General features: G+C 39.5%; 1 protein-coding gene and 1 long non-coding RNA gene across 3 annotated transcripts in view; one reads left to right on the forward strand and one right to left on the reverse strand.

Annotated features, from left to right (window-relative positions):
- The window catches only part of b3glcta (beta 3-glucosyltransferase a), a 61,820-nt gene extending 43,811 nt beyond the window's left edge, over positions 1-18,009 (forward strand). For both annotated transcript variants that reach the window (XM_023403579.2, XM_023403580.2), the window contains exons 9-15: positions 329-460; positions 3,622-3,691; positions 6,784-6,897; positions 14,125-14,224; positions 14,680-14,799; positions 15,645-15,789; positions 17,236-18,009. In XM_023403579.2, coding sequence (XP_023259347.1) covers positions 329-460; positions 3,622-3,691; positions 6,784-6,897; positions 14,125-14,224; positions 14,680-14,799; positions 15,645-15,789; positions 17,236-17,403 — 849 coding nt within the window. In that variant the 3' untranslated portion in view covers positions 17,404-18,009. The remainder of the gene's footprint in view (positions 1-328; positions 461-3,621; positions 3,692-6,783; positions 6,898-14,124; positions 14,225-14,679; positions 14,800-15,644; positions 15,790-17,235) is intronic.
- Positions 5,854-7,496, reverse strand: LOC147819276 (uncharacterized). The gene is made up of 3 exons (XR_015437086.1): positions 7,386-7,496; positions 6,136-6,207; positions 5,854-5,987 (listed from the first exon to the last, which is right to left on the reverse strand). It is a non-coding gene; the product is annotated as an uncharacterized LOC147819276 (long non-coding RNA).
- Positions 18,010-18,358: the final 349 nt, after the last annotated feature.

Below are 18,358 nucleotides of genomic sequence, written 5' to 3' on the forward strand. Positions count from 1 at the left end.
TTACTGTAATGTTCCTTTTCCCCCTGTAGAATATTTAAACTAGATCCTAGATTTTATTTTGCTCCTCTTCAGAAAGACATAGAGTAACACAACTCTCCATCTCTCCCTATCTTCCATTGCCTTTATCCTTTTTTTTTTCAGTCAAGTTAAAAGTTAAAAATGCTTATTGGAGTTATTTTTTTTGTGAAAGCAAAATTGTCATATTTATTATAAAAGAAAACGGAAAGCACCCCACATCTCTTCTGTTGAATTTTTAATAAAGCATTAATGTCTGAGCGATTGCATCTTATCTTTAGCTGGTGAACAAGTTTGCTCTGTGTTATTACAGGTTGCCTTGTATATCTGGGACAATGGGAAGGGTCCGCATCTTACTGCTGTTCCTGAGCTGTGCACTGAGCCGGAGGACTCTCCTCAGGCCCAGCCCTGTGCCACCACCCTGAGCAGCGAGCCTCCACTGTGTGTGAGTATCTGCTCTACTTCCACATCACTTTGATTGCTCTCAATTCCCAGGAAATGGAAAAGGCATGGAATTAAACAACACAATAAAACAGAGGGTGATCAGAAAATAGCTATTTTGAGAAGATCTACAACATTAGTCCTATGGCCACATCAAAGCAGCACCAAGCAGTACAGCCTGAAACGTTACTGCCTTTATACACCTTTCAGATCAACACTGTGCATTAACCTAAAAAGACAGAAGTGTTGGGTTTGTCTTGCTAAATTTAATTTAGTTGTGCGCCAAGAAAGAAATACCATTCCGTTGCTAAGCAACATCCTTTTGCGTCCAGTTGCACATCTGTTATTTCTGACTTTTTTTCCTTTTATCAAAATGTGTTGGGGTTTATCCATCTCCAGCACTGACTGGGTGTCTCCTAATACTAACATTAAAACACATTAGTTTTACAGGCTGATCCCTTCCTCTGATTCTGACTTTGGCTCGTCCTCTTCTGTTAGATTCATCCTTTCATCACATCTGGAAGGAAATCAAAATCCACATGCAAATTCATGTCGTCCACAGCTGGTGACTAACCAGCTTTCAGTTACCCTTTCTTCTTTATCCTCTTTATCTATTTTGTTTTTCTCATTTTACACACATGCTCTGCAGACTTTCATTATATAAGAATAATTGTTGCATTTGTCATAACAAACATAAACCATCCTGCATATTTTGTGATGAATTTAAATGTCTAAAAGATATCTGTGTAAATATAAATAAGCTTCACAGTTGCAGCGGTTAATGTGCTGGGAGACCAGGTGTTAGAAATGTGGTTAATTAAATGAAACCAAGAGGAGTAACACTGTTCAAATAGTCAGGAACTGATGCTAAACATCAATTATAACAATGCATCGAAACCCTCATTGTGTAACGAAGGCTTTTTTACAAAATTAGTTTTGTTTGTCAGCTGTTAAATAATTGATTTCATGTGTAACCTACCAAATAATAGAATGAAAATATATTACAGTCAGCTTGAATCGGAAGGGAGAAATGTCTAAGAGGCAGGACATTTCTTAGAAAAATCCTGCAGAGAATAATTGGCATTGATTTACGCTCATACTTTATATTGTTTTGTATTGAGTGGGAGCTGGTCAGTGGGTGTGGTTGAGGAAAAAAACATCTTGACTGGGTCATAAAGTAAGTAAGGTCAGCACTTTCAGTGTCTTATAAAGAACAAATTTAGTCAAGTTTGCTTGCACTTTACAGCACATTATTATTTTTTGATTATATTGGTGTGTAGGATTGCAGGGGTCAGCCATCCTTTAGCCTGCTCTAAAATGAGCATTAATGTTGGGAAGAGGTAACAGCGTTTGCCTGGATGTGTGTGTGACTGTAGTTTTTTTGAGAGTGGGTGAGGTGAGTTGAATTTGGGATGCAGCTGAAAGTGTCCCAATTCTTATTTTCCCCCCTCCCCTCCTATTTTTCACCGAATTTTCCTTCTGATCTTTTCATTTGTGATTCAAATCTCATACTGCATGTGCATATGTGGTCTAGAGTCTGATACATGTTTGCTGCAGCCTGAGCTGTCAGATTTATATTCATGTGGTTTTTAGCTCCCTCTCAGTGGAAATCACCATCCTCATAAAACTGCATTCATTTGACCAGAAAACAGGGCAACGACTGGAGCAGCCAGCGGAGAAACATGAAGGTCACAGGTTTAATAAGTATTCAGGGAGAAGTTTCCATTCACACAAAACAAGAGGGGACGTATCGTAATCGGCCTGTGTTCGAAACAGTTGCAAGACAAATTGCCAAGTGGGGCCACAGCCACACTTGGCTGCAGTGTCAACAAAGAATCAAGTGTCTCTAGAGGCAGATTCAAGGAGGCAAAGGACAGCAATCAACAAAGTGGCTGCAGCAGCAAAACATGTCCTTTTTATTTTAGGCAATAACTACACTTATTGAGCCGTTGTTCAGCCGTGCGGGCCGGATATTTCAGGACAGGAGCCTGTGCAGACTGCATTAGACGTGAGTCATTTTCAAAAATGAGTAAATCGGAGACAATGAGGTCTGAGGGGGAAACTGGAAGTGAGCAGTGAGGACTAAAATAAGAATGTGTTTAGAGCCTTCTTGAAGTTTTTGGGGTCTTGGGTCAACGAAGCATCTGTGTTTACACACACAGCAGATGCTACCCGTCTCTGTGACAGCTCTGCAGATGACAGTCTGTTGTATAGTTAACATTTGTTGGTTTTGCTCCCACTGAAACGCCGAAGTGAAAAATTAATTGACAACAGTTTTGATAATGGATTAAGTGTTGAAGTTGTTAATAAAGCAAAAAATTCTATAAAAAATTTCCAGATTCTCAAATGTGGCAATCAAAAAAGATCAAATGTGAAAATGTGCTTGTTTCCTGTTTTTATATCTTTACAAATTTCTATGAAAAATAATGAACATAATCATTAGTTGCAGCCCTAAACTGTTTATTATATTTCCATATATTTCCAGCTCTTGTTTTGTTTGTGCTCAGGTGTGATCATGATTATTACTGCACATCACATTCTGTTTATAAAAACTAAGACGTTCGTGCAGCAGCTGAGAACATTTTATAATGTAGCGTACATTTTTAATGTATTCTGTCCGCTGTTGATTTTGTCAGTTTTTTTTGTGACTGTTTGAACACAAGAAAAAAAAACACTCCAGTATCTTCCATTATTGTGGGTTGCATGTGGTTACAAAGAACAGAGACACACAGACAAAGATGTTGCACGTTTAGTTTAGTTCACTTTCCTTCAATTTATCACCCTTCCTTATCTCACATGTTGCTCATCCTTTTCTTTTATGAGGCCTTTTATATGCCTCAAATGTTCACCTCATTAAGCATAAATCCGGAAATTTTAACATGCGCTGCGTTGTTATCAGCTGCTGCGTGTCTCTACATTCAGAGGGAAAGCCTAAGACGACCAGAGGGCCAAATGACCTCAGACAATTTACAGAAATATCCTTTTCTAATTTCACTCTGAAGATAACAACTCCCACTGATCACTTGAACACTAGACATAGCCTGAAAAAACTGAATTTTAACGATTTCACTGCATATAGTATAGATCCTGTTTTAATCATGTGTCATTTATGTGGTTTGTTCATGCGAGCATTTCTTTGATTCATCTCTCTTATTGTCATCAAAGGGGGAGCCTGTAAATAACGAAGATATATTTGTTGCTGTGAAAACGTGTAGGAAGTTTCACAGTGAAAGAGGTGAGTCACACTCCCACTCTCACAGACTACACCAAAGACCCGCAGTGTCCCTGTAAACCACACGTCCTGTTGTTGTGTCATTATGGATTTGTTTTACATTTGTTTGACTGTGTAAGAGCTGTTCCTCATTATCGTGACAAATTCATTCATAAAACGATTCCACCATCAATTCTGAAATTATTAAATAGTGCTGAGGCTAAAGAAAATACCCTGAAGTGCTCAACTGCCTGCCCCCCTTAATGCCTGAAAACATCACGCAACAATCCTGCAGATGTTAAGAAATCACTTACTAATGTTTAGCAATTAATTGGCAAGTTCTGCCTGACATGAAGCTTTCTGCAGTAAATCTGCCTCTTTTGTTACCTAATGAAAACGTTGCAGGTTCAGTCAATAGATCAAATTGCAGATTGATATGAGAGGGAGCAGACGAACTGTGCGCTACATTCAGAGGGTGTCGCTCAAAAAGTAATTGCACTAATTACCTTAATTACCATTTCCTTTGCCAAGCTGCCATTATCAGTTTCAAATGCAGACAGGATCAAAATGAATATTAAATTTATATATCAAAGGTTAGCTCAGATCAATAAGCAAAAGACATGAAAGAACATCACATTTAATTTGCTGTGTCAGTAACTGTTAAGGCTCTTTAATATTCATTATCTGTAATGATTATATAGTACAAAAACAAAGATATCAGCATGAAAATGTGCGTTTATGTATTTGGTTTGAGAGCTGAAACAAAATAAAAGAAACCACAAATAGCTTATAACACAAAAATTGAGGAGTGCCGTTCCTCTGCTACATTTCACCATGCTGTAGTATAATGTAGTGTTGTGTGGTGGAGTGTTGAAATGCAGTACAGCCCTCAACGGGGCTTCAGAAGTTTAGGTAAATAAAGGCCCCGCTCAGTATATCACTGATGTGGTACGTGACTGCTCTATGAGATGACAGCCCTTGGTAACAGTAATATCTTTGGTCTAAACACTATAATGAGCAGATTTACAGTAGCTCTGAACTTAAGTTTACCTTCGACATGCCACATCAGAAGTGCAACTCCGCTTTCCTGGGACTCCCGAGCAGCTGGGAAGCTGGGTGACTGCCCGACTGCCTGCAACAAGAGGCGTAGGCACACGGTTCACACCCATACACGGTCCGGCCAAGCACTAGGTTTACACCCGGTGTTGTTTTCAGGCAAATTAGCCAAGTGCTTCAGCTGTCTAACAATCCTGGCTGGAGGCACCTATATCTGTTGTGAGCCCAGCCACAGGTCTGGGGAGCGAGGCACGTACAGTCGATCTATGCGTTCTGATTCTGATGTCGATCAACCAATAGGTGAAAAGTTGAACCCATGACACACTTGGAATAACAGCCCACTCATTTGTGTATTGGAGCAGAAATGCATCAAGAAATGGGAAGTAATAAGTGGATTGATAAAGAATAAATAAATAAATAAAATGGAAATTTTGATTGGGAAAATAAATAAATAGGGAAATTAATACAGAGGCAAATTAAAACAGAAACATCAGTCACATTGTATTAATTAATGGCTGTATTAATTTTTAATATTATTCTTGGTGCACTTGATGGCATATTGGTTTATTTAATTGATCTACTTATTTATTTCAGTCTTCTGTATTATACATATAGCAGTTTGTTTCTGAAAACACTTAGTACACTCATCCATCTCTTCACTTTCCACACATTTAAAAAAAAAACAAAGTAAATCACATTCCAAGTATCTCCCATCATCTGGTAACGTACATATATTGTTTGCTTTACCAGTAGCCTGATATAAAGTTTTACATACATGTTTGATAAGTGGTTAGTGAAAACCCATTTGACGAACACTGCAGTCACAGCTGTCTTTTTCAGAGAGCATGTGGGTCGTGTTTTGTTAGATGCTTGTCAGTTCTCAGATGGCTCTTTAAAATGTATTGATTGTGTACTGGAGGAAGGCAGGTTTTTCTTGTTTAATTTGGTTTATGTGAATGCAACTGAATGTGGCAAAGTAAAAGAGCAGTGTTATATTTGGAGCTCAGTATGGTTTCCAGCTTCTGCCGACCTTAAGAGGCAGCGATGGTCAGCCAAGTCAACTTTTTGTTCTTGGTACATTCTTTCAGTGTTAAATATGCCTCTCTGATTCACTTTAGTTGATTTATGAGAGTTGAACACAGCCTCGAGCCGTCGCCGCCGCTGCACATCTCTGAGTATTCCGTATTCCTCAGCACCCGTGTGCTCTCGCATCGACAACTCAGAAACTCATCACATCTCCAGATCTCGTCAGTCAGATCCCAATCTATAGAAAAAATTTGATGCCATTTGAGTATGATGTCAGGAATTAGGTCAGTGGCAGATGAGCGCTGAATGTAGTACATAGCTCAGCTTAAAGACGGTGTGTATAAATAGAAGGGAAAGAGTACATACAGACACAGTAATCTGCTCACCTCCGCTACCTCTCTGCTCTTTTTCAACAGAGGTCAACAGGTCCCAGTATGTTTCAGGGCATCGAGCACAACCTGACAAAAACTAGAAGTTAGAAAATGTTTTCTTGAGAGGACAGATTTTTCCACGATTCATAGCTCTGAAATTTAACTGCTGAAACTAAAGAAAATTCTCTTTTAGAGGTTAGAATTTAAAGGTTTTATGGTTTAATTTAATATAAACATTGATAAGACTAATCAAACATTAAGTGCCAAGGATTCAACTTCTGTCAGGCTAAAATAATGAGGGGTGTTTTCCCCTGTGAAGACGGAGCAGAATAGCATCTGCGCGTACGATCTAGTTTTGAAGTAATCCTGACATTCAACAGAGGGGAAGGATTAAAGGCAGCCCAGCATTTCATCTCACTGTCCTCTTTAAATTTAATCTATTTTCCCTCTTGTCTCTACTGATGATTTATTGCTTAATACATTCAGTGGTCTTTCATAGAATATTTTACCTAAAACAGTCAGAAACATCAGAGAAAACATGGATTGAAATAAATATGAAATAAGCATTAGCCCAGTGTGTACACCACAAAGATCCAGAGATCTGCTTGTTGTGAAAGTTTGTGAACGCTACATTGATTTTTTTTTTTTTCCCCTTTGCTCTAGTTCCAGTGATAAAGAAGACTTGGGAAAAAGATGCCTTATTTTTAGAGTACTACAGTGACCATGCTGATCCTTCGATACCAACCATTAATTTGGGAGTACCCAATACTGAAAGAGGTAAGAGCTCCTCCTGGCCTCAGTGGCACCAAACAGATTCAGTGAGACCTCTGTAATGGTGCAGGGTAAGCTGCATATACGGAGGTACATGAAAAATGAAATGGCAAAATAAAGTTGAAATTTCTATAACCTGACACCCTGTGAGGGGGATGGTGCCGGTGATTCAAACTGATATTGCAGGAGAATTGGAACTAAAGCGAATGGGTGTCCGCAGTGAATTTCAGCTTTTTGTCCCTGAGAGTGTGTTTTCCTCTACAACTAGATATTTTGTTCTTCAGCCCCTTGTGTAAAAAAACAGATTTTAGTCAGTTATGATGGAGTTTTTAGTTAATCATGTTGAGATTTTTAAAAACTATTGCATGCTCTCTTTGTATTTATATTTTTTTCAGAATAATTCTGAGGTGATGAATGGATCTGTGTCTCCTGTTTGTTCTTGAATCTGAGGAGCTTTCCTCTGACTGAAAGCTATAAACTGCACATTTACTCACCATGTGCCTGGCCACGGTCCCCTGCTGATGTCCACAGACTGTTGGACTGTCAGCATTTAATAACCAAAATGTTTGCTGCAGATATGTGTTTGTCTAAGAGCTTTAGTTCATTTCACCACTCGTAGTAGTTTATTTTTAACCACAGGACACTTTATCCTTTTGAACTTTGTCAGACTTACTATCAGGCCCATATTTACAACCTACTATTGAAGGACCATGTTTAAAGGAATAGTTTGCCATTTTGGAAGGCTAGGGAGTTACATGAGAAAATAAAATACCAGTCTTATATCTGTTTGTTAAATATGTAGCTATAGCCAGCAGCCGGTAAGACGGGAAACAGGGGGAACAAGTTAGCCTGGCCTGCCCAAAGGTAACAACATCCACCTACTGAGACCTCTAAAGCTCACTGGTTTTTCCACATAGAGGTTATGGGGCAAGACAATATCTTGGCCAGGAGCAGAGAATTTCTCATCATCACTGCATGGTTGCCAGGCAGTCTTCAGACACTCAGACAAGTCGCTCTCAGTAGGTGTAGGTGGTCAAGAAAGCCAAAAAGTGCATTTCACAAGATCCTTATATCATCAAAGATATTGGAATTGTTGAGGTTTGAGGAAATATTTTTAAAAAGATGCAGAAAATATATTTGATATTTTGATTTCATGTCACAGTGCAGACAGAAAAAAAAATATATCATACAGTATGATGGTCTTACATTTACATTACAAATGTAAGGTGAAATCCCGGAGCCAATCAAGAGTTGAGAGGTTATCAACCACTGCTCCTCTGCATTAAGAGGCTACACATGGTAGCAAATCCCAAAGGTGGCTCCCTCTGGAGGTGTGCGGGGCATGGCTGACTGGAAGGAGACCCTGTGGCAGACTAGACTTCTCTAGAAGGAAAACACATCCCCCAGCTGGTCTCAGGGTTTGACGGTCCCTCAGGAGAAGCTATAACTCAACAACATCCTCTAGCTCCTCCCCAGGGAGAAGCTGCAGGATGATGTTGTTGGGTAAAATGATGCAGGACTATTTCCAATGACACTCTGAACCAGATAAGAAACAGATGGATGGATGGATGGATGTAATTTATTTTGCCCAGAAGTGATTCATATTATTATTGTTATTCCAATATGCATAGTCACCTCTTTATCACATAAATCTTTCCACAAGTCAGGTTTCATCCTCAGGCAAGATTCTGAGTGCAGCTTCTGTCACTCGGGAGTGAACGTGTCTGGAAGATCCATTATTTTTGCTGGTGAGATTCTCTGATGAAGCGCTGTGGCCATTTCATTCATAATTCCAACAGACGCTTCTCAAATTTAAAATTCGACTGGATAATTCATCAATTCATCAAAGTTTGATTTAAAAAAATTTCCAAACTTCCTCATAAGAAATCAGCTTATTGCATCAGTAAACAGTGCCATGATGGATTCAGGACAGAACAAGGCCAGATGTAACAGGCACAGAAAACACATCATGTGCCAGTTCATATAGAATTTATGGGAGTGCATAATGTATAATAATCAGAAACAGTACAAGAAGATGTACATAGAGAATAGGAAAGCTCAAAGCAATCCAGGGTCTTGTGTAAAGACAGCTCAAGCTCTCTGCTTCAGCGCCCTCCTGGTCGCCTGAGGCAAGGGCCATTTGGGCGCAAATTATTTTACAGTCTGATGGCTGTCGGCACAAAACAGCACCTACGACCTCTCATGGTGCACCTTGATGGGATGATGCATCGGTTGTAGCCACTTTCAGCCCACCACTATGGGAAGGGTGAGGGTTGTTGTTCAAAAGAGTGTGGTTTAGTCTCCAGTCTCCCTTCAGCTACTGTGTCCAGGCAGCTCAGCTCTTTAACAAGGGTGTATTTTGCAATCTATTTGCATGGTGGCAGGGAAGGATGCAAACTGCTAACGGCTACGTGCTGGAACATGTGAACTCGTCTGTTTGCAGAGCTGAGCCTCATCAAGAATAAAATTCAACTTTTTCTTGTAAAGTTACCCTGTTATCCATCCAGTCCGTTGTTGATATGCAACCTTCATATTTGAGGGCCGCCTCATCTCCACCTCCTCGTTGTGGATAATGACAGGTCTCAGCGGCTTCTCGCTCTCCAAGAAAACCACTACCTGCTCCTTAGCCTGCCTGACACTGCAACACAGACAGTTGTACTTGCGCCAACTGTCAGCGCTCTCAGATTTCAGGCATACTGTATCCTCACTGGAGTCATCACATCGGATGTTTGGGTTTTTTTTTGGTTTTGTTTTTTTGTTTTTTTGAGATGTGAACAGGAAATATCCACAGGGAAACTTTTACATCGCTAACAAAAACAAATCTTGATGCCACATGCAGAATGATTTTATAGCGGCAGTAATCAACAGTGATGGGGGAGTTTCACACTGTGGCTAGATATTGTAGGTTTGTGAAGAGCGATACCATGCATCTGTTTTTCATCCAGCCTCTTATTTTCCTTCTGTATTGTTAAATATGCCACCGGTAACCATGCAAATATGTGTGCAGCTTTCATCATTACAATTACCTATGTATATTCTGCTCTCACTGATGCATCACTTGAGATGGTGCAACTAGTGTGAAGTTGGAGGTCTGATGTGTGAAGAGTAAAAAGGAAGGTGACAGTACAGTCCCCTGGGCCACTATGGTGTCACTCTGCAGCTTATAATGCACCACTGCTTCAACCTGCTTTAAGTTCTTAAAAAAAAAACACACACACATTGATTTTAGGAACTTTAAAATCCCAGAGAAATTATTAAACGTTGCGACCTGATTGTCTCATACAGTGAATGACTGCGTCGGGTTAACTGACAGGGCAGAAATACTGTGCAGGGGCAGTTTTAAAAAGCCTTGTTGAATTTACACCTATAAGAGCCCATTAGTGTAAATAAGGATCTGAACTCTTCCTGCTATTATATATTTATAATATAAGACTTTCATAATAAGATTTTATTTGTTTCCCACTTTTCAATACAAGTAACAAAGTGCTTCACACCAGTCAATATAAAACATACAAGCAAGTAAAGTAAAATATAAATGAAACTGAATAGACATCACTCAATAAAAGCTTTTTTATAAGACGTGAGATAAAACCGGAGCTGACTCTGCAAGTCTGATCTCCTCTAGCAAGTTGTTCCAAAGTCTTAGGGACCCTGACAGCACAGGCCCCGTCTCCTTCGGTTGGAATAGACCGGGGACTGACCAGCAGTGCCCTACCAGAGGTTCATCATATTGATTAACTGATTGCTTTATAGATGGAATTATATACTGAGAGGTGTTTCTAATGCCCAGGCCACCTGCTTTTACACACAACAGTCACTAAATATTTGACACCGCTGAGTATAATAGAGTCCAGTACATCATCACTATACATGCAACAGTGACGGTCAAAAAAAAAGACACATTATAATCTTCATGAGGACTACTGCAGAGCTGTTCAAGCAGATTACATTAGATTACAGGTAATTAGATTCGGTTGGAAATAGGACTGCAATTAACAATTAGTTAAACTAGTGATAAGTCTTTTGATTCTTTTCTCAATTAATCATTTAGTGTGTGAAATGTCAGAAGATAATTTTAAGAAATGCCTGAAGGACATTTCCAACAGTTTTAGAAGATGTATTCAAATCACTCAGCCATCGGTCCAAAACCCAAAGACTGTTCACTATCGTATAAGGAAAGGACAAGCATCACATCCTCACATTTGAGCAGGTGGAACCAGTGAACGTTTTGCATTTTTGCTCAAGAAATCAATAGATTAATCAACTAATTGTTGCAGCTTTAGTGGGTAGGTAAAGAGATAGATCAGCAGGTATCTAATTGCAGTGTTGATGTGCAGTGAGTGCTTAGTGTAGAGGACCTTTTTTGACCTAAAGATATGTTGAATGGTCATGTGTTCAGTTGCAGAGCAGCAGTAATTAAGTTTGTCGAGATATACTCTTTCTGTACAGCAGATATTGTGCCGGGATCAGGGCAAGAGATGATGTGTGCTCACATTCTCAGTTTGCAGCTGGTTACACCATGACAAAAAAAATTTCAAGTGGAAGTTGTCGGGCTGCTGACTTGCATAACTATCCCAATGGTACTATTTACCTCTGAGTTTGACGTGTTACTCCAGAAAAAGCCACAGCTCTGCTCCTCTCAAACAGTTTATGTTGGTATTTTTTGAAGCCAGTGTTGGCTAAGTTGTTCTCATTCCAGGAGAGCGTATCTCCTTCCCTTTTAATTTTGCTTTCCACTGCATGCAAGTGTTTTGTTTTTTTGTTTTTTACTTTTTGGAGACAACAGTTGAGTGTTGAAACTTTGGCAGCTTTCCACAGTCCATCATCAAGGCAGGAGGATTTTCTTCCAGTTTGGTAAGCAGCCAAAAACTGAAGCTACTGTCAGTTTAATAACTATGCACAATCTCAATCAAACAGAACTCATTATACCATTTACATACTGGAGTAGGTACAGTGGATTGGATTTTACAGTGGTGTGAGTGAGTCTAAGAAAAGGGTGATTTTAAAAGCGATTGGGCCTTGAAACACCATGACAACAGGAAAATAAAATGAGTATTACTTTATCTTTAAAGAGAAATGTGCAGGGGAGTCGGTCAGGAGTTCAAGCCACCACATTTATCAGATAAACATGCAATGAAATGATATATGATTGAGGTCAAATGAAAAATAGGCAGTTTATCCGTCAGTTATCAGACTAAAAATCGAGTTGTAGTCGGGACTTACATAATTTAATTCCAGTTCTTTTGTTTCAGTCTTTCTCCTCCTTTCCCAAAGCCTCGAGGTCTATGCTAATGATCGCCGCAAGCAGCCTTGGAGTTCATCAACAGTCAACAAGCATCAAAATGTCAGGAATCTATAGTCACCAACTTTATTTTTTCTTCTCTACCTTCAGTCTACTCCACTGATCCCTTTGATTTGTCTATGCTTCCAGAGCCAACTCAAAAAACCACATCATTAATTCATCTAACTATAAAAATACAGTATTTTTGTATATTTAAAAGGCATAGTTCAAAATTTTATCTAATCGTGGTTGCCTGTAGAACCGGGTTTGACCTTATTTAAAGCTGTCAGGGTAACCATGCCACATTCTGTAGTCACAAAGAAACGTCTGATGAAGAAAACACAACCCTTACAGTATAAATATTTTGAAAAAGGAAAAATGCACTCACCAGTCTGAGGTTAAAAATTTTAGACAGTCTGAGCAAGTGAGAGGAAGGTTGATGCAAGACCTTGAAATGGGAACACGGCATAGGAACTTTAACAAGTAAATAAACTATTCATGGTCAAAAATGTGTCGGAGTGGCAGTATGGTAGCGTTATGCTCAAGTGAAGGAAGCAGCAGCGGTTCTCGCTTTTATACTGATATATTTATGATAGATACTTCATGACACATAACCAAGGGGGGAGCTACTGCATCTCTCCGGACCCCTGAATACTCACTAACCTCCTTCAACCAGAAATAAGTTTACCAGGTTTTTCTGGAGACCTACCTCTAAAAAAATGCGTTTTTGGATTTTATTCCCGTCAGCAGTTCAAGGTGTCCTTTCTTATTCTATATTCAGATACAAGGAGAAAACACACCTTGGGTTCCTTATAAATAAAACAGTAGGGCCTCAGTATTCTTTGTTATGCTTGCCACCAGGGATTTCCATGTCTCAGCTCTCAGCCATGATGGTGTGCAGATATTTGGATTCTGATGGGTACGTTTCTTTGGGTTACTTGTGTTTGTTGTGTACCTCCACATCACTCTTTTTGTTTTCAGGAGTTGGCAGAACATTTTGTTCCATCTGGCGGTCATGTCAAACATGCCAGAGTAAAAGTTTGATTTTCCCAGCCCATCATACCAAGCATACCTTTATTATGTCTTTTGAGATGTCAGATTGTAGACAACAGCTTTCTTTTTGCTCACAAAGCTCTAGAAGACACATCGTCAGGCTTTAAAAGCCAAAAAGAATTTTCTTTAATGCTTCCACAATTCCAATGTCAAGAAGGCGGCAAAGTCATTTAAAACAGCAACCCCTTAAACATAAGGTCACTCATTTGATTGCTGAAGTAGCTGATTTGCCCGCCCACAGCCACGTGTGCATTTGAGGCGTCCTTGAGCAGAATTCAGAAAAGAGGCTTGTTCAGACTTTGTAAGTTATCATGCACATGGCTGTCAAGTAAATGCTGAATTATAAATAAAAGTGGCAAATGCAAAGTGCTGCACCCCCGTTAGGTCTGAGCACAGCAGTCTGCTTTTTTACTACCTCCTCAACGGCTCCTATCAAGAGAATAAGAGTCTAATTAATAATAACTAGTTTGTTCCAATATTTTCCATATTATTTGAATAGATTACTATTGGCTATATTTAGCACGATGTTAACATTGTTCAGGCTGGATCACCACAGGAACCATTCATGGCATTTTAACTTACTGCCTCCAAACTCAGGCCTTACAGTTACATCCTCGCCTGAGTAAAATTGTAACTGTTGGTTAGCCTGCCACCTTTCAAATCCTTTACTGGCAGTTTAATTTATGACCGTAATTTTTTCTTTTTGTGGCCGAGCCGTTAACCCTCGTATGCACTCGTGCGTGTGCAGGCGTGCGTATGCATGTAAATCCCCGCTTATGCCAAGTTGTGTTTTTCTTTCAGTAACAGGGTCGTTTATCTTTGTAAAGCAGAATACAGCACATGGTCAATATGTGATTAAGTCGTACCAGCCACTCTTGACAGCATGTCTCACTTTACAGGCCACTGCGGGAAAACATTTGCGATCCTTCAAAGATTTCTAAGCAGCACTGTCCCGAACACCAGCTGGCTCCTTGTTGTGGACGATGACACACTCATCAGGTATATTTTCGTGATCTGGAAGTGGTTATTAAACATGGTATTTCTCTTCCTTTTTTCATCTGAGACACAGTGTTTTGATCTTTACATGCCATGGTTTCATTTTTCCTCATCGTTTGACTGACATTTATTGATAAAAGATTCTGTCTCACAGCCATAAAAAAAAAAAAAAGTTAGTATAGTGAAAGAGAGAAACACTTAGAATGAAGTCATTTGGGGAAAATACATTCCAGAGGTATAACCATCCTGTCAAACATCTGAAAAGCTCAGTATATGAATTCAAGTCCAGCTGGCTTCACTTTATATCCGTCAGGTTTCCCCTTCATGTGGAGCCCTCTGGATGTGTAACAGCGCCTGAGGGAGAGCAGTTATCTCACCTTCTGAATGGACATTTTCATACGTGTATAGGCCCATCCATACTGTATATGTGTGATGAGTTTGATCTGCGCTTCCTGCAGCCTCCCCAGACTGCGCGTCTTGCTGAGCTGTTACGACCCCTCTGAACCGGTGTGTCTCGGGGAGAGGTACGGCTACGGCCTGAGCCAAGGCGGCTACAGCTACATCACGGGAGGTGGAGGGTGAGTTTCACAGCCCAGATGCTCAGGGGAGTAATGCTGAAAGATGCTGATGCTGCAGAGGGACTGTAAAATGTGTAATGAAAAACCTGTAATCTGAAATTTACAGATAAACCTTTTCAGTAAAGTTTAAAAGTGAGTTGCTCCTTTGAGGGAAATCTTGCAGACTACATTACAGTAAATATACTGAATATAATATCTGAAAAATGCAGTAAACACTCATTAGTTGATAAGATGAGACAGAGATAGAAGCTGATGGTTACTGCAAGAAAACACAGGAGAAAAATTATCGCATTTCTATAACATCCATATTTTAAAGCCCTCTTATTGCATGCAAGTCAAATTGGACAAGAAGCAAAGTTATACGTCAGCTGTCAGCTGCACTGGAGATAAATCTCGAGCTGTGAGTGAGCCGTGTGAGAAACTCTATTTAGGGACACTTCAGTTGCTGTGTCACTTTACAACACTGCAACTGCCAGTTTTCCCAAAAGTGATATCTCCTAAAAACTGTTTTGAGTGGCAATGAGCGATTTTCCTGGCAGCCTAAGATTTGTTTTTTCATGTGTAATTGCTTCTCTTTTCAAAGAGTTGTCACATCATTGTTGTGCAGAGCCGATTCACAGAAAAACCGCATCTCCCTCTCAGTTTGATTTGCAGTTTCACTACTTACACTGTCACCCTCTCACCAGATGAATAAAGTAAGCATGATGGCTGTTAGGATGATAAGTGAGAGACATGCATATTATTAGGCTTGTTTTCAACACGTGCTAATGAATTAATCATTTACAGTGTACCTGAATCGGCTGTGTTATGTGTTTATTTGTGCGTGTGTGTGTGTGTTGCTGCAGTATGGTGTTCAGCAGGGAGGCTGTGGTCCAACTTCTTGACAGCGGCTGCAAGTGCTACAGCAATGATGCGCCAGATGACATGGTGCTGGGAATGTGCCTCAATGCTCTCGGACTTCCTGTCACACACAGTCCACTCTTCCATCAGGTTGTATTCACACCCTTCCAATACATTCTTTATGTGTGTGTGTCTCTCTCTCTCTCTCTCTGTATTTGTACCTGGGGCTGAGAATGAAATTCTTTGGCTTGGTAAACAATCATCGTTTAAAATTTCCCCAGCACCCGTTCAGTCATAGGGGAAATTGTACAGCGAGATACTTGATGCCTTTTAACAATTAAACTGTGCAAAGAAAGTCAAGTTTATTTTCAGGTTTTACAGTCTCATTATCAAGAGACAGATAGAGACCTCACTTTATTCTTAGTTGACAACCTGCACACCCACACAGGTGTTTTCAGTTTTTCTTGCTGATTATACTGAAGCCGTGTTAAAGTCATTTCTAGGAGTCTGTAATTACAAGTTCTGCGTGCTTGTAATTCTCAGTTTTAAATATCAGGAATTTATGACGGCAACAATTTCCTGCCAACAGAGTAAAATCCAATACTAACAATAATACGGTAAATTCAACTCATTTAAATTGTAGTAGTTATATATTATTTATTTGCATCCTTACAAATATGTTAGCCGTCTGGTATTATGGTGAATACAAAGCTAGCAGTCTGGTTAATTTCGGAATAACGTCAGGTTTCCCCGTTCTTCCGACATATCATGAATGCAGCATCATGTTCACATCATAAGATCATCGGACATGTCAAGGCGGTTGCAGTGTTGGTTGTGTGGTGTTAAAGAAAATACTGTGCATATATACTGTGTGTATCCATTAAATTTGGGTTTAATGAAATTAAACAACAATTTTGATTATTTATTAACCCACCATATTGTTAAGTCGAAGAATATATTGCAGCTTTCAGAGCAATCTGAGTTTCCTGTTCTTAGTTATAACTGGGACGCTGATGTGAACAGTATTTACAGATCAGAAACGGGTGATTATGGTAATTCCAGCATGAGAGCCTGCACGCACATTAGCAGCATCCTGAAACTGAAGCAGCTAAATGGAATTTAGCCGATCTTTAATTTTATTACTTGCACCTGTGCTTTTATTACCTTGCCATGTCAAAATGTCTGGGTGTAATTAGTCCCACACAAACAAAACCACAGAGGAGTGAGCAAGGTGTCAATCAAATGTAGCCCGTATACACCCCTGCGCCATCGTGAAAGAAAAAAGCTGATTTGCAGAGATAGGTAAAATCAGCTGTGTGAGTGCACCATGAGTGCAGGCCTATAATAAAGCACCAATTTTCTATAGAGTTGACAAACCATCACATTCATTTAAACCAAATTAAAGGTCACTATGTCAAAGAATCAACCACTAAAATAAACATAAGTGCAGGGGCTGCTCAGTTTTCAGTATGCGGTGTGTGTTTGAACACAAACTTGCACTTTCATGCACTTCACTGTTGTTCTCTGCAGCATTAGTACGCAGCCTCTTGTGACTGCTTCCAAATATAAATTACTGTACTTAATCTTACCTTTCAGGCGCGCCCGGAGGACTATGCCAGAGACTTCTTAGCTCACCAGGTGCCCATCTCTTTCCATAAACATTGGAACATCGACCCCATTGCGGTTTTCAACAAATGGCTTAAGGACGACTTGAGGGAAAAACCTTCAGGTGGACTTAATAAGAGCGCTAAGACGGAGTTATAATAATTTTAAGCACATGACTAGCCTGTGTGAGTATGTGTGTATGTACAGTGTGTGTGTGTGTGTGAGACAAAGAGAGATTGTGTATTACGGACTTATGGATTTGAAATGTTGTCCTTCACAGTTGTAAATGTTTTTGTATTGTTAATGTTGAGCTGTTATTAAGAGGGACCATGCAAGTGTGTGTCCATGACTTAATATGTGGGTCTTTTCATGACTGAGTTGCATGTTGAGGTTATTGTTATTTTGGAAATATGAATATAATATGTGTATATTTATATCATAGTAATCTAAAACCTTACAGAGGAGCATATCTTCTTCTCTGGGAGATACTGTATCTTTCAACAAGTATCACCAATGCTGTACAATGTGGTCTATTTTGACATAAAAGTATGAATATTTGAGAATGTTTTGCTTTTCTACTACACTGGAGGCCTATTATAGGATTTAGTCTAAACCAGTACCCAAATGTATAAATTATGCGGCTGTTTAAGGTTAATTGTGGCTCAGACTAAAATGGTGAAAATACAGTACTTACACTGAGTGGTGCGGCTAAAAGGCAGCAGCATTAAAGCGCTCTGAAGAATAAAGGTTTTTAATTACTCCCAACATGTAGTTTTTAAAAGGGTCCAATTGGTGCTCAGGCAGACAAACGTCTTACCTTTACTTTGAACTTCACTAAACACCCTCATTATGTCTTTGGCCAAAACCATGTGTTTCTCAAAGCTCACTCTGACCTCCGAGTTTCAGTCGAAAATAAAAAAAAACTTTGACATAATTTCATGGACATGCTTGTAAAACATTAGTAGAGATCCTGGTGGAAATTGCTTTTATCAACATACCAATTTTTCATTTTCCCTTTTTTTTTTTTTTCACATAAAATTAACTGTCTCAGATAATTAATTGTCAGACTCAATGATTTGCTGACCATTATTAAAGGTCTTTCAAAGACCTTGAG

Source organism: Seriola lalandi, unplaced genomic scaffold (genome assembly GCF_002814215.2).
Source record: "Seriola lalandi dorsalis isolate HSWRI2012SDOR001 ecotype SW California unplaced genomic scaffold, Sedor1 jcf7180002054144, whole genome shotgun sequence".
In the NCBI taxonomy this organism is placed as follows: Eukaryota; Metazoa; Chordata; class Actinopteri; order Carangiformes; family Carangidae; genus Seriola; species Seriola lalandi.